The sequence below is a fragment of the Mirounga leonina genome, unplaced genomic scaffold (assembly GCF_011800145.1).
Source record: "Mirounga leonina isolate KUSES-001 unplaced genomic scaffold, KU_Mleo_1.0 Mir_170, whole genome shotgun sequence".
Lineage (NCBI taxonomy): Eukaryota > Metazoa > Chordata > Mammalia > Carnivora > Phocidae > Mirounga > Mirounga leonina.
Window position 1 is genome coordinate 27474876 of NW_023270433.1, and position 15156 is coordinate 27490031.

Genomic DNA, 15156 nt, shown 5'->3' on the forward strand with positions numbered 1-15156 from the left:
AATATGCCAATCTTGTTAGAGTAATGTTCTGCGAAGGAATATTTGACTTCTTTGAGCCTGGGCCAGAGAAACCAAGGAAGTTAGAACCAAAGGGGTCCTTGCTTTCCAACAAGCAGAGCTTCCCCAGTGCGAAACTGAGACTGCTTCCAGCTTCCCAGCAGTGGGGTATGGCAGAAATCGGACAGAATCTAAGGTTTCAGACAAATGGTATCTCCTTTGAAAGTAACACAGACGTGGAAACAAGGTTAAGAATGAAAAATAAAGAAATCTAGAAAGTTAGAAATTTAATATAACTTAGGAACCAGAGAAGTAGACTATGAGAGTATGATGGAAGGACACAAATTTACCTTTGCAAATCGGTAGCAGTCAAGTCTAGAAGGTTTTAATTAAAGCATGAGTGTGTGCAAATCATCCATTTTAAATTCATCTCAGTGTACTACTGACCATTCTTCATCCTTTCCTCATATAGAATAAATGATAATATTTTTGGTTCAAATACCTTTTGCCAAGCAATATTTAGGGCTTGGTTTTTCTTCTGGTCAAGGTCTTCTATAGTTGCAAGGATTTTGGATTTGTCATTTTCTACAATTCTCTTCTTCTTCATCAAGTCATTATACTAGTAAGATAAAAAGCATACTTAATTGGAAAAATATAAAATTTTCTTTATATTCTAGAATTCAGTCAGGATTAGAGGTTTAATTTTTATATATAATATGTACACTTCTGTGTAACAAAGATATACTGCGTTAAGAGTTATAATGTAAACCAAATCATGAAAGTAAATAAATCACCTATAGGTAAAATTTAGTTGCTATTGAGAATTTATAGGACAAGCTCCTGAAGTATTTTGATTCCACTAATACACCAGATCTTTCTAACAGCCAAGGCAAAAAAGAAAATGTGTCGTATGTAAACTCAAAAGTAGCCCTAGCATGCTTTCTTTTTTTTTTTATTTATTTTTTATTCTTATGTTAATCCCCATACATTACATCATTAGTTTTAGATGTAGTGTTCCATGATTGTTTGTGCATAACACCCAGTGCTCCATGCAGAACGTGCCCTCCTCAATACCCACCACCAGGCTAACCCATCCTCCCACCCCCCTCCCCTCTAGAACCCCGTTTGTTTATCAGAGTCCATCGTCTCTCATGGTTCGTCTACCCCTCCGATTTCCCCCGCTTCATTCTTCCCCTCCTGCTACCTTCCTCTTTTTTTTTTTTTCTTAACATATATTGCATTATTTGTTTCAGAGGTACAGATCTGAGATTCAACAGTCTTGCACAATTCACAGCGCTTACCAGAGCACATACCCTCCCCAGTGTCCATCACCCAGCCAACCCATCCCTCCCACCCCACCCCCCGCTCCAGCAACCCTCAGTTTGTTTCCTGCGATTAAGAATTCCTCGAATCAGTGAGATCATGATACATGTCTTTCTCTGTTTGACTTATTTCACTCAACATAATACCCTCCAGTTCCATCCACGTCGTTGCAAATGGCAAGATCTCATTCCTTTTGATGACATGCTTTCTTCTTAAGGTCAGTTTTAGCAGTGACACAAAAGTTCAATTCCTCATCATGATGTATGAGTCCTACATAATTTGGCTCTTACTTATCTGACTTTTTGGCATCCCACTCCTCCCCAGGCTCCAGCCATATGGTCTTCTTTTCAGTTCCTTGAACATAATAAGCTCATTATAGCCTTCTAGCCCCTGCATTGTTCTCTCTTCCCAGAATGCTCTTTCTCTGTATCTGACATAATTGGTGCCTCAAGTTTCAGCTCTAACAGCACATCTTCCCAGATTGGTCTTTTCCTGGTTAATGTAGAAACTCACTGAAAAAAATTTGAGGGAGGCTGCAGAGGGATAATTACACCATGAGAAGCAGCAGCACTTTCTAAAAATTCTCTTAGCTCATTTCTCCTCAAAGCTTCAAAGGAGGCTTCAAATCCTCCCTGAAAAGTTCTAGCCAGTCCCGCTCGCTTCCTTGCTGTCTCTCTGCTTGATGGCCAAGCTCCTAAAACTCCTCTCTGCAATTTTCTCTTATTCCTTGCATAATTCCATGTAGTTTCTTATTTGGACGAACACAAAATAGAACAAAACAAAAGGCCATCTTACTGAACGACAGAGCCTTTCCTTCTGGTAAGGAAATGGGAGTTGGAGAATTCTTTTAAAAAATATTAGACCAGTTTTCATTATCTAATAAAAGCAAACAAGTGAATAAGTTTCACAATATGCAGTTCAAATTCAGACCAAAGATTTCTCCTCCACAAATATGGCATATATTGCGAAGCTTTAATGGAGAAATAAAAACCAGGAACATTTTATAGATAGATCACAACATGAGCGTTATTAGCCTACTTGGTATCTAACATTATATTCTTTGTAGACACTAATGTCAATAACAGTTACAAAAAACCCCATTATAGCAAAACTTCTTAAAAGTAATTGAACTCATAAGTATTACCACTTTTAGAGAGCTCTCATAACTCTATGATACAAATTCAAACAGAATTTTGCAAAATTAAAGGTGGTATAAGGCATAACAAAATTACTCAGCTATTTCCTATGGAGCTGTCAAGAATACGGACTGCTTTCCCCTGTGGATTTTTCTAGCAACATGGCAGACTATAAAAGTTTTGTCAGGGTTGGGGAGATGGATAACATTATCAAGTAAGTGAGCATTAAAACAGAAGACGCTGCTGGACTTACAGATTAATAGAGGAATGGTTATGCATATAACAATATTAATCATTACTTAGGTAATGGTTCTAGTATACCCTAGAGTCAAAAGGAAGACAATAGTTATGGAATGACTGGTAAGGAGGCAGATAGCAGAGTACACCTTATTTTTCAAAGCCCTTTCAAGGCAAGTGAAAGAAAAGATAGAAATGTGAGAAGTTGACTAGAACAAAAAGTAGAGTTTTTACTTACACCAAGAATAAGAAAAGGGTAGAATATGTTTGTGGCAAAGCCAATAGAAAAGTTATTCAAGGTACAACAGAATATATAAATAATTGATGACGCAAAACAATGAAATAAGAAAGAACTGAAAAAGAAAGGGAAAATAGAAAGAAATTCGGTATCAAGGGCATCAAGCAACAGATTTCCTCTAGTACTTGTTGCCGGGGTCCTAGATAGCCATTGAAGCTACTCGGGTGGCCGGTCCAAGGAAAAGGACTTACCCGTTCTTCAGCTTCTGTCAGAACATTCATAGCTCTCATGTTGACATTTCTCCCCAGTTTCTCCTTCATTTCTTGCAACTTCTGAAGTCTCTGACCAGCTTCTTTTGGGTTGTTGGTTTTGAAATCATAGGCACTATTAGGTTGCCCAAAGAGGTGTTTCTCTGCATTAATCCAGTCATAGTCTTTCAACATTTTGGAGACCTAGCCACAGAGGATAATAGAAGCATCTATCATTGTTTGCAAATGGACATTTAGAAAACGAGTTTCTTGGGGCGCCTGGGTGGCTCAGTCGATTGAGTCTCTGACTCTTGATTTTGGGTCAGGTCATGATCTCAGGGTCCTGGGCTCTGAGCTCAGCAGGGAGTCTGCTTGAGGATTCTCTCCTTCTCCCTCTGTCCCTACCCCTGCTTGTGCTCTCTCAAAAGTTTCTTAAATATTTAGTAATTTTAAATCAATGACTCATTTGTAAAAATGAGGTTCACTGTGAACAGTAAACCTACACTAAGTATGAATATTTTTACCTGGAGGATAGGCTCAAAAAAAAGATCTTCCCATTACTTAAGCACTGAAAGAATAGCCAGCCAGCTCAAATTTATTCAAAGTATATGTAAAACACCTCCGTTAGAATGAAATATAGGTCAAACTCAATCAATTGCTTCAAAAACAACTTGTGAAAGTTAAAATTCTTATAGGAATACTTAAGTCATAGATTTGGTAAATTTATGGAAGCCTAATCCTGACTGACAATTCTGAGAATTATTAGATAAATAAAAAACTCCCTAAACGTTGACTCCATTCCCTTAGCCGCTCCCTTTTAACAAGGCACAGTAATGTACTTTATATATTATAAACAGTTAAAAATTTTAAATTATAGTGCTTAAGGAAGACTTTCTTCTACTAAAATTGTTTAAGGTTGGTTCTGACTGGTAGAATCGAATCCTTGTCCATTTGTTTGTCCTTATTAATTCCATGGGTACTGTCTCACCTCCAGGCTCCAAAGAGGATCCTTTCCAGTCTGCCTTCCCTGCTGATCCATAAGCTCTATGAAGGCATTCTGGGTACATGTTGCTTATCCTTATCTTCAGAGCCTGGCTACTATCTGATACTACTTCGTATGCAATAAATATTTGATAAATTATATACTTCAAAGAATCCTTGACTTTTTAGCAGTTCCACTTGTGAGTCTCCTTTTCACTTCCTTAACTGTAAATAAAATCCCCCAGCAATCACCACTACTGGCATTTTCAATTACAAAAAACTATTAACAATATTAACATTGGTAATATTTCAGTGAATCCACTAATATTAGGCTACCAGCCTAATGGGAAATCGACAATAAAATATTAGGATATTAATGATGTGGCTATGAAAATATTTGTATTTTTTAAATTAAGGAACGAACCTGAACAGGCACACTTGGCTCTTTCAGAGGGTAGGGTGACTGTTTTGTATGTTCTGACTTTTTTGAAGTTAAATCTCTTCTACTTTTAAGGTGCTAAAGAAGATTTAAAAGGCACCAAACTGTTACACTCATCAGAAAACATGATGGGTGAATTACTAAGACTTCATGGGTACAGCCTCTTAACCAAGCAATGAATTTCTGCAAAAGCATGTATTCTTTTTAAAGTATTTAAGACACTATGATACATAGAAGGAAGAAACTTTTTAAGAGTGACCAAAAACTGAGATAACCTCAAAAAGATAGCTGCTTAGCAAAACATCAGATTTCAGGGGTGCCTGGGTGGCTTAGTCATTAAGCGTCTGCCTTTGGCTCAGGTCACAATCCCAGGGTCCTGGGATCAAAACCCACATCAGGATTCCTGCTCAGCGGGAAGCCTGCTTCTCCCTCTCCCACTCCCCCTGCTTGTGTTCCCTCTCTCACTGTATCTCTCTCTCTCTCAAATAAATAAAATCCTTAAAAAAAAAAAAAAAAAAAAATCAGATTTCAGATGAGGCTGCAAAATTGACTGTACAGATCCTCACAAGGACATCCGGAAGCCAATTAAGTCCTTATTTTAGAAGGTGCCTGTATATATATTTCTCTGAGTTTTTAATTCATTTTGAAATTATACTATTACTATTAATATATTAATAGTTCTATGAATATTTGGGTATTAAAAAATGGTCAGTTCCATGGGAGACCACTATTCAGTAAAACATCTTGGAGATAGGAATACCTGAAATTTAGAAACAAAACATTTATGCCATTTGGTGAAAATGAACATTGCTGAGAAGCCGTTAAAATAGCTGTAAGCCTCAAAATTATGTTACACAGTTCTGCCATTTTATTGAATTCTTCATTGAGCAGTTTACCAGAATATTTCAACAACTTAGAAGTAAAAATCTGATTATGGGTAAAAATAAACAACAGAAACGTGCCTTTGCAGCAGCATCTTCAGCTTCCCGTTTATGTTTGCTGATGTTGTGGTCCAGTTCCTTAATTTTAAGCTGAGAATCATTGTTTTGTTCCTTATGTGTTGCTACTTCGCCATATTTAGCTTTAATTACGTTGTCTTGGGCTGTTATCACTTCTTTTTGCTTGGTCACCTCTTCTTGGGCTTTATTTACAGACTCCTGAAACATAATTCAAAGACAACATATAGCAAGGTAATATGGACCTATTTTTAGTTTATTAAAAGATCTAACAAACTTTAGGGCAAGATGGGAATCTGATTACAGGCAGATGGTCACCTAACCCTCTACATTTCATATCCCCATTAAAATGGCTAATTTACATACAGGAGAAAACTTGTTTTACCACTAGAAATACGATGCGTTGCAGTGTTCATGCTGGAAGCAACAAAGTTTCTGCTGGATACAGCTTAGTTGGGATCAACTTGCAGAGGGGAGGAGAGACTATAGCAATCTGACTTTTGAGGTCTCAGAAAAGTGGCATTTTTTGGTACTTAACAAGAAGATAATATGACAGATCCCCAAATATCATTTACCAGGAGGGGTAGAATGTGGGCTGGGGCTTTCTACTTTTCCCTTCTATAGTTATAAGCCATATTTACCAGTGACAATGGAAGGTCATAATGTTTGGTTCTAGCACAAGGGTCAAAACAGAAAAATAAGAGAGAAACTTTCTGAATAAATAGATCTGTGGCACAAAGAAAAACTTTCTTGCTTTGATTTTTATTTTCCCCTACTTCCCAAGGCTGAAGCTACTCAATCTCCAAAGTGGTAATTATAACTGCAGTTCAGTCTATCACTAATCCTCTGCCCCACAAACCCCTTTGCTTCATCTTAGATCTTAAAAGAAATCACAAAAATATCTAAACCAAAAAAAACCTAGTTCAACTCATATTTAGGTAGGGGGAAAACCTAAGTAAGACAACTTGCTTCAAGCATCTGAGGAAGAACGGTTCTTCATGATGAAAAGCACAAATAAAAAATCTAGCAGTATTTTAGGCATGCTCATTAGGAAATTATCATTTTGAGCAACAAAGAATACTTAATGTTATGGTTAGGTTATTGAATGTTCTCAAAGTGCTTTAAATTCCTTGTAATGTTTAAACTGTGTCATTAGAGGGTCTTTTGAGGAAGGAAAATAAATCATGGCATTCATATAAAGACCTAAAGATATTTTAGCTTTTTGAAACCTTTGAAGAACAAGAAAAGCAAGTGAAAAATACTCTGGTGATATTAACCAAAGGGAAAAATAACAGACACAGGTTTATTAACTAACAAACACCGTATGTAAAAAAAAAAAAAAAACATGTTTATGAAGATTCTCTCAGGGCTACAGGTTAAAAATTGCATTGCAGGGGCACCTGGGTGGCTCAGTAGGTTGAGTGTCTGCCTTTGGCTCAGGTCATAATTCCAGTGTCCTGGGATGGAGCCCTGCATTGGGTTCCCTGCTCTGTGGGGCGCCTGCTTCTCCCTCTCCCACTGTAGCTACCCCTGCTTGTGCTTGCTCTCTTTCAAATAATAAAATCCTTAAAAAAAAATAGTTTTGACTATTTTCATCTTTTTTATAATAGAAATCTGTCACTAAGGTTGAGCAGAAATGAAATTTTCATTTTGTCTAATTAGTTATAGGCAGTTTCTTTTCTTAGCCTCCTGGGAGTGTCCTTTGATACTCTCATCAAGGAAAGGAAACAATTTAGAATGCAGAGCCTGAAAGAACAACCTTTAAAAACTACGTGATCCATTTTATACTTTTCCATAAAGAGAAATGGAAATAGGTACATGTTCTAACTTTGACTTTATTTAGATTGAGAAAGGAGTACCTAACTATTTTCACATTTATTTTGGAAACACGTATCTAATTTTTAAATGCTACATGAAAAATATGAGATTAAGACAACAAATCAGAAAAAAAACTAAAGATAGTTTTAAAAAATGAAAACTTACTTTGGAGGCAAAATAGAAACTGAACAGAAACTAGAAAATTTAATCAGCAACACAAAAACACAAAGTTGAGAAGCATTTTGATCTCTTAATTTCAAAAAAAGAGTAAAAACTGTTATTCTAGTGATATGACAATGTGCTACAAACAAAAAAAACTTGAATTTAGCCAAGAGGAGGATCAAGAGGAAAGACCTACTTTCCAAAATACCACATACTATAACATTAAAATAATCATTTCAAAGGAAAAACATAAAATGTAGAAGTAGACGACACAAGTAAGGCAAAAACACCACAATTAACGTCAAATGAACGCAACTCTCTTTTCAAAAGCTATCTACATTCAGTTACAATGAAAATGAAGGATATTTACCAATAGTATCAATAGCAACATGACAGAAAACTTTAACAGCATGGTGACTATCATGATACTGTACTGTATATTTAAAAGTTGCTGAGAAAGATTGTAACAGTTCTGATCACAAGAAAAAAAAATTATAACTGTGTGGTGACAGATCTTAATTAGACTCACTGGGGTGGTCATTTTGCAATATATACAAATAAATCATTATGCTGTACTCTTGAAACTAATACATATCAATTATACCTCAATATGAAACAATTCAAAGTCAAAATCAAAGAAAGGGACAAGAGAGTAGCCAATATTCAGGAGGAACAATCTCTAATAAAGACATACCACAATATGAATTTGCAGGTGACAGAATGTCTAACATGGGAAATCCCCTCAGCCCTAAATCCTTTACTTCCCCGCTTCTGATATCAGAACATTTCTCCCCCACCAGCAGCAACTATAGTCAGCCTCACCAGTAAAGGATGCTGTAGGGAAACTGTAGAAAGAGGTTTTACATCCCAGTTCTGGCATGCTTTTCTCAAAAGCAAGTTTGTCATGTGCCAGGGCTAGCAGCTTGCATGGCTGTCCCAACATCAAGCGGGGGGCGGGGCGGGGGGGAGGGAGAGGAGAGCGGGGCTTTGCAGCATGTTCACATGGCCAATGCCCCTGGCATCCCATGTGGCATTTCAAACTTCACCACCAGGGGGCCACAGTTATGTCTTCTCCAACTAGATCCGGTTTGCAGCCCTACCAAGTGCAATGAGGCTCTTTGCCAGATTTGTTCCTTCCATGGGTGAACTTCCTCAGCCCTACTCCCCATATCTGCTGCTCCTATATCATTGAACATTCTCTTTACTCTTTAGTGACCCAGCACACATCATTCCAAACTCCTACTGCAGTTTTTTAAACTTAGCCTGTTCGAATTACTGTGTACTTTTTGTCTTCAGAGTAGAGCCAGACTAAAACAATTAGTATTATTTCAGGACTCTTTCTGGATCAGTAATCACTGTTTTTGCCTCTCATCAACACAAGAATGAAGAGATTGAGACCTCTAAAGTCAAATATCTTCAAGCCAACATTTTGTAAGTGATTAACATTTGCTATTTCTCCAATATGGTAAGTAAACATTACCTTATTTTTAGCCACCTCAGCTGCCATTACTTCAATCTGTACTTCATAGGATTTGATAGCTTCATTTACAGCTTCAAGCTGTTGCTTATAGGATGCGTGCTCTCTCTTGAGCTCTTCCAGCTCCAGAGTGATAGCTTCAACTTCCTATAAGAAATCATTATCTACACATTCAACAGGCTATTAATTACTGAAAAATGAATACATACATATCAACAAACTTTGTAAGATTCTCATTCAGGTAAGACCCACAGCGTAGTTATTCAACTACCAAAACACATGTAAGCTGTTTCCCCTGAAGAAAGGAGAAAGGAAATTTATTTTCCTATACTTAAAAAAAAATGATGACAAACGTATGTAGTTTTTACAGGTTCAAAGAATTTAGCATAAACTATTTCCTTTATCCTTTTATTCCTACAGAGAAAAATATAGAATTCTACATAAGAGATAAATTAGCAGAGGAAAAGCCTTTTTTAAAACAATTATTCAATGTAAAAAAAAAATAGTTTCTCAATTTTCTTCTTTCCCATTATACTCTTTAGTTCGTTAGAAAATACTCTGTGCAGGTTTTTAGTGACAGAATATGAAGAAAAATAGATTTAAATAAAATCATCTAGAAAAGCGAGCACAGCCTTTGGAGACAGAAAAGGCTAGGTTCAAATTTCAGCTTTGGCACTATCCAGAAGATAAAAGCAGTTATCACCACCAGTCTACAACTGAATGGCACTTTGTAAAGTAACATGCTTTGTCTTGTATCTATCTTTCACAGTATCCATTCACATAGATGATCACCTAATAGAAATGTCACCACTCAAGCCGATAGGACATAGCTCTACTACAGGATACAAGCTTTGGTCTACTCTTAAGTGAAGCATTTACAAAAAGGCAATTTTGCTCTTTCTCTAAAATTAGCAAGACATTGCAACCCATCCTTATGACATTCATTACAAGGTTTTCAGCAAAATGACTTAGAAGATGAATACTTTATTTCCTAAAGAACCATAGTGTGCTTTTAGATGTTGTGAATACTGATGAATAAGGCCACCTTCAGCTCTATATTGACAATAGAAGATTGGTTCCACTTCAAGAAAGGTTATTACCTGTTGTTTTTCTTTCATTTTCTTACTAGAAGCATCTGCTTTCGTTTTGGCAAAATCCAGTTTTTCCTGAGCATCCTTCAGTTCTTGCTCCCTTTCAGCCTCTGCATTTTTCATTTTATTCTCCAATACTTCATATTTTTCTTCTGCTTTTTTCTGAATTTCTTTGGTATTTTTTAAGGTCTCCTCACTTTCCTCTGCATCATAAAGTAGGCAAATGTGGCTTAATGAGGTCCTCCAAACTATTAGTAGTTACAGGTAATGGTTTATTAATGCCTTATAAATGCATCTTTTAATAGAAGAAATGGTCTGAAAAATTGGAGGCTAAAATTTAAAAAAATTAACTGTTCCAACCTTATTCTAGAAACGTTATGTTGAAACACAGATCCTACCTAAGAGCCATACTTGAATCATCTAAAGATCTATGAAGAAAGTATTTCCAAGCATATGAACTTGAGGAACATAATAAACTTTACCTGCAACTTACTTAAAAGATCACAGATCATCTTTTTAATACCTTTAGTACGCTTCTTAAACCAGAATCGACAGTATAACTATGGTATTTTCCCCTTACTTAATTGCCAAAGGCTTACAGTTAATTTCATAAATAAGCTTATGTTGTATTCTTTGCTCATTTATGCCTTTTCTTAAAGCAGAGAAATACTGAGAAAACTTTTCTAGGATGAAGCATAGGAGAAATATCTCTAATTTACAAAGAAAAAAATAAAACCAAGATAAAATGAGCACATTACTGTTACAACTGCCATACACTGTTTTAGAATGTAGATACAAATATAACCCTGGAGACCATGACTACACAATGTCCTATACTACTTTTCAGTGCATAATATCACTATAAGAAATCAAAGAAAATTTTTAAAAAATACCTTAAGACAAATGAAAATGGAAATACAACATACCAAAACTTAATGGGATGCAGCAAAAGCAGTTCTAAGAGTAAAGTTTATAACAACTGCCTACATTAAGAAACAAGAAAAATCTCTAACAATCTAACTTACATGTAAAGGAACTAAAAAACAAACAAAAAACAAAGCCCAGGTTAATAGAAGGAATGAAATAAAGATCAGAGCAAAGGAAAAATGAAAGAGACCAAAAAATAATAGAAAAGATCCATGAAAGTAAAAGCTAGTTCTAAGAAAGAAGGAATCGACACACTTTAAGCTAGCCTAAGAAAGGGCTCAGATAAAATCAGAAAAACAAGGAAGACATTACAACTGATACCACAGAAATACAAAGGATCCCAAGAGACTACTATGAACAATTATATACCAAGAAATAGGACAACCTAGAAGAAAGAGATAAATTCCTAGAAACCTACAACCTACAAAGACTGAATCATGAGAAACAAAATCTGAACAGACCAATTAGTAATTGGTAAGGAGATTGAATCAGTAATCAAAAACCTCTTAACAAACAAAAGCCCAGTACCAGATGGCTTTACTGGTGAATTCTACCAAACATTCAAAGATTTAATACCTATCTTGAAGTCTTTCAAAAAACAGAAGAGGAGGGCACACTTCGAAACTCATAAGGCCAGCATTACCCTGATACCAAAACCAGACAAGGACACCAGAGGAAAAAAAAATTATAGCCTAATAACCCTGATGAACCCAGACACAAAAATCTTCAGCAAATATTAGCAAACTGAATTAAACGATACATTAAAAGGATGATACACCGTGATCAAGTGGGATTTATTCCAAGGATGCAAGGCTGGTTTAACATCTGCAATCAATATGCTACACCAAATTAACCAAATGAAGGATAAATAACATGTTTTCAATAGATGCAGAAAACATTAGACCAATTTCAACATCCATTTATGGTAAAACTCAACGAAGTGGATATAAATGAAATGTATCTCAACATAAAAAAGGCCATGCAAGACAAGCCCACAGCTAACATCGTACTCAATACTGAGAGGCTGAGTTTTTCCTCTAAGATCAGAAACAAGACAAGGAGGACTCTTGCCACTTTTACTCAGCATAGTACTGGAAGTCCTAATCAGAGCAATGAGGCGAAAGAAAGAAACAAACAAAGGCATCCAAATTAGAAAGAAGTTAAACTATCTCTATTTGCAGATGACATATTATATACAGAAAATCTAAAGACTCCACTAAAAAACTGTCAGAACTAATAAATTCAGTAAAGTTGCAAGATACACCAATGTACAAAAATCTGTTGCATTTCTATATACTAATAATGAACTGTCAGAGAAATTAAAAAAAACAATCCTATTTATAATTGCATCAAAAAGAACAAAATACGAAGGAATAAATTTACCAAGGAGGTAGAAAGTTGTGTACACAGAAAACTAAAGCACTGATAAAAGAAACTGAAGAAGGCACAAATAAATGGAAAGATCTACTGTACTCATGGATTGGGAGAATACTGTTAAAATGTTCAGACTACCCAAAGCAATCTGCAGATTTGTTGAAATCCCTATCAAAATTGTAATGGCATTTTTTCAGAAATAAAACAATCCTAAAATCTGTAGGGAACCATAAAAGATCCTGAGTAGCCAAAGCTATCTTAAGAACAACAAAGGTGGAGGCATCATACTCCCTGATTTAAACTATAATACAAAGCTTTAGTAATCAAACAGTATGGAATTGGCATTAAAAACAGACACATTGATCAATGGAACAAAACGAGCCCAGGAATAAACTCATGCATGTATGGTCAATTAATTTATGACAAAGGAGCCAAGAACATGCAATGAAGGGACAGTTTCTTCAATAAATGGTGCTAGGAAAATTGGACAGCCACATGCAAACGAATGAAACTGGACCACTACCTTATACTACACATAAAACTTCACTCAAAATAGATTAAAGACTTAAATGTAAGACCTGAAACTATAAAACTCCTAGAAGAAAACATGAGTGAAAACCTCCTTGGCACTGGTCTCAGCAGTGATTTTTTTGGATTTCACACTAAAAGCAAACGCAGCAAAAGCAAAGATAAGTGGACAATATCAAACTAAAAAGCTAGAGCAAAAAAACCCATCAACAAAAGGCAACCTAACGAATGAGAGAAAATATCTGCACATCATTTATCAATAAGGGGTTAATACCCCAAATACATAAAGAACCCATACAGCTCAAAAGAAAAAGCCAGTCTAATTAAAAAATGGGTAAAATATCTGAATACACACTTTTCTACAGAAGACACACAGTCAATAGTTACATGAAAAGATGCTCAACATCACTAAGCATTAGGGAAATGCAAATCTTAAAACTACAATGAGGTACCATCTCACACCAGTTACAAGGGCTATTATCAAAAAAAAAAAAAAAAAACAAGTGCTGGAGATGACGTGGAGAAAAAGGAACCCTCACACACTGTTGGTAGGAATGCAAATTGGTGCAGCAACTATGAAAAACAGTACGGAGGTTCCTCAAATAATTAAAAAATAGATATGATCTAAATAAAAGTTCCACTTCTGGGTATTTGAAGAAAACAAAAACACTCAAAAAAATATATATGCACCCTATGTTCACTGCAGCATTATTTTTAACAACCAAGATATGGAAACAACCTAAGCATCCACCCATGGATGAACAGATAAAGAAAATGTATGTGTATATACAATGGAATATTATTCAGCCAAAAAAAGAAAACCTTGCCATTTGCAACAACATGGATGAACCTTGAAGGCATTATGCTAAGTTAAAAAAGAGAAAGAGAAATATGATACAATATCACTTACATGTTGAATCTTATTTTAACCAATTTAAAAAAATCTTAGCTAACGCATACAGAGAACAGATTAATGGTTGGCAGAGGTGGGGGGGTGAACAAAATGGGTAAATTACTTTTATAAAAAGGGAAGAAAATATATTAGTGGGAATATTGTCCTAAAGAATGAGAAAAACTAAAACTACCATATACAATTAAATTCTAATTAAGTGTAAGACAAGTTCTTAAAATTAGGGGTAGAGGCGGCTATAAATTGAATCATGTCAAACATTAAAAATTTCTGTTTAATAAAAATACTATAAACAAAGTTAAAAGACAAGCACATAAACCAAAAGATATTCGTAATGCAGATAATTTACAAGAAATCAGCACTCAAACAAACCATAAACAACTCAAAAGAAAAATGGGGAAAAGAAATAAAAAATTCAGAAAATAGAAGTAGAAACCAAAAGGTCCAAGGAACATATATAGATCCTAAGCTTCACCAGCAAATCAAGGATCTGCAAGTTAATACTAATATGCTATCTCTTCAGAACAATCAGATTTGGAGATATTTTAGTCTTTCCAGAAAAGAAAGGATTTGGAAAAATGAGAACTTTCATATGCCACTGGTGGAAATGAATACTGCTGCAAATGGGCAGAACTTGGCAATATAATAATAATAATAATATCTAATAAAAATATTTAGTGATTACTTCAAATAAATATATAATAAAGAGGAGATCTAAAATGTCTAAAGTAAGGTTATCAGTAGAAATAAGATAAAAACATTCTGTGTTTAACCTACCAATGATTTTTTTAAGAGCATCTAATTCTTCTTGTTGCTTATGATATGAGCTTTGCTGAAGCTTCGTTTGCAATAAATCTGCCTCCTCAGTTTTCATCTCCCATTGCTGTTTTAGTTGGCGATACCTTAGAAAAAGAAATTTACAATAAATGATCACAACTTTTCTGATATTTGAGATATGCATTTAAACTGTAGGCTCTTAGCTAAAGTAATCTCACAATATAAAATAGGAATAAATAGGTTCCCTTAAAAATGGTCTCTCCTACTGATCCTTACCAAGAAGAAAAACTCCACAATAGCTCCCCACCACAAAAACACATTAAAATGTAACCACCACACAAAATTTCAAAAATCTGGTTATCAATTCCCATTTTCAAATATTAAAGTTCCCTACATTTTGTAATGAGACCGATAGTTTAAAAAGGCACAGTACTGGGGTGCCTGGGTGGCTCAGTCAGTTAAGCATCTGCCTTCAGCTCAGGTCATGATCTCAGGGTCCTGGGATCGAGTCCCGCATCAGGCTCCCTGCTCGGTGGG

At 35.4% G+C, this 15156-nt stretch overlaps 1 protein-coding gene across 1 annotated transcript in view; it reads right to left on the reverse strand.

The window, feature by feature from the left end:
* Positions 1–15156, reverse strand: part of SMC2 (structural maintenance of chromosomes 2) — a 61333-nt gene that overhangs the window by 7849 nt on the left and 38328 nt on the right. Inside the window, exons 17-22 of the mRNA XM_035016183.1 lie at positions 14620–14744; positions 10113–10306; positions 9016–9159; positions 5562–5756; positions 3183–3383; positions 500–616 (exon numbers count right to left, since the gene is read on the reverse strand). Coding sequence (XP_034872074.1) covers positions 500–616; positions 3183–3383; positions 5562–5756; positions 9016–9159; positions 10113–10306; positions 14620–14744 — 976 coding nt within the window. The remainder of the gene's footprint in view (positions 1–499; positions 617–3182; positions 3384–5561; positions 5757–9015; positions 9160–10112; positions 10307–14619; positions 14745–15156) is intronic.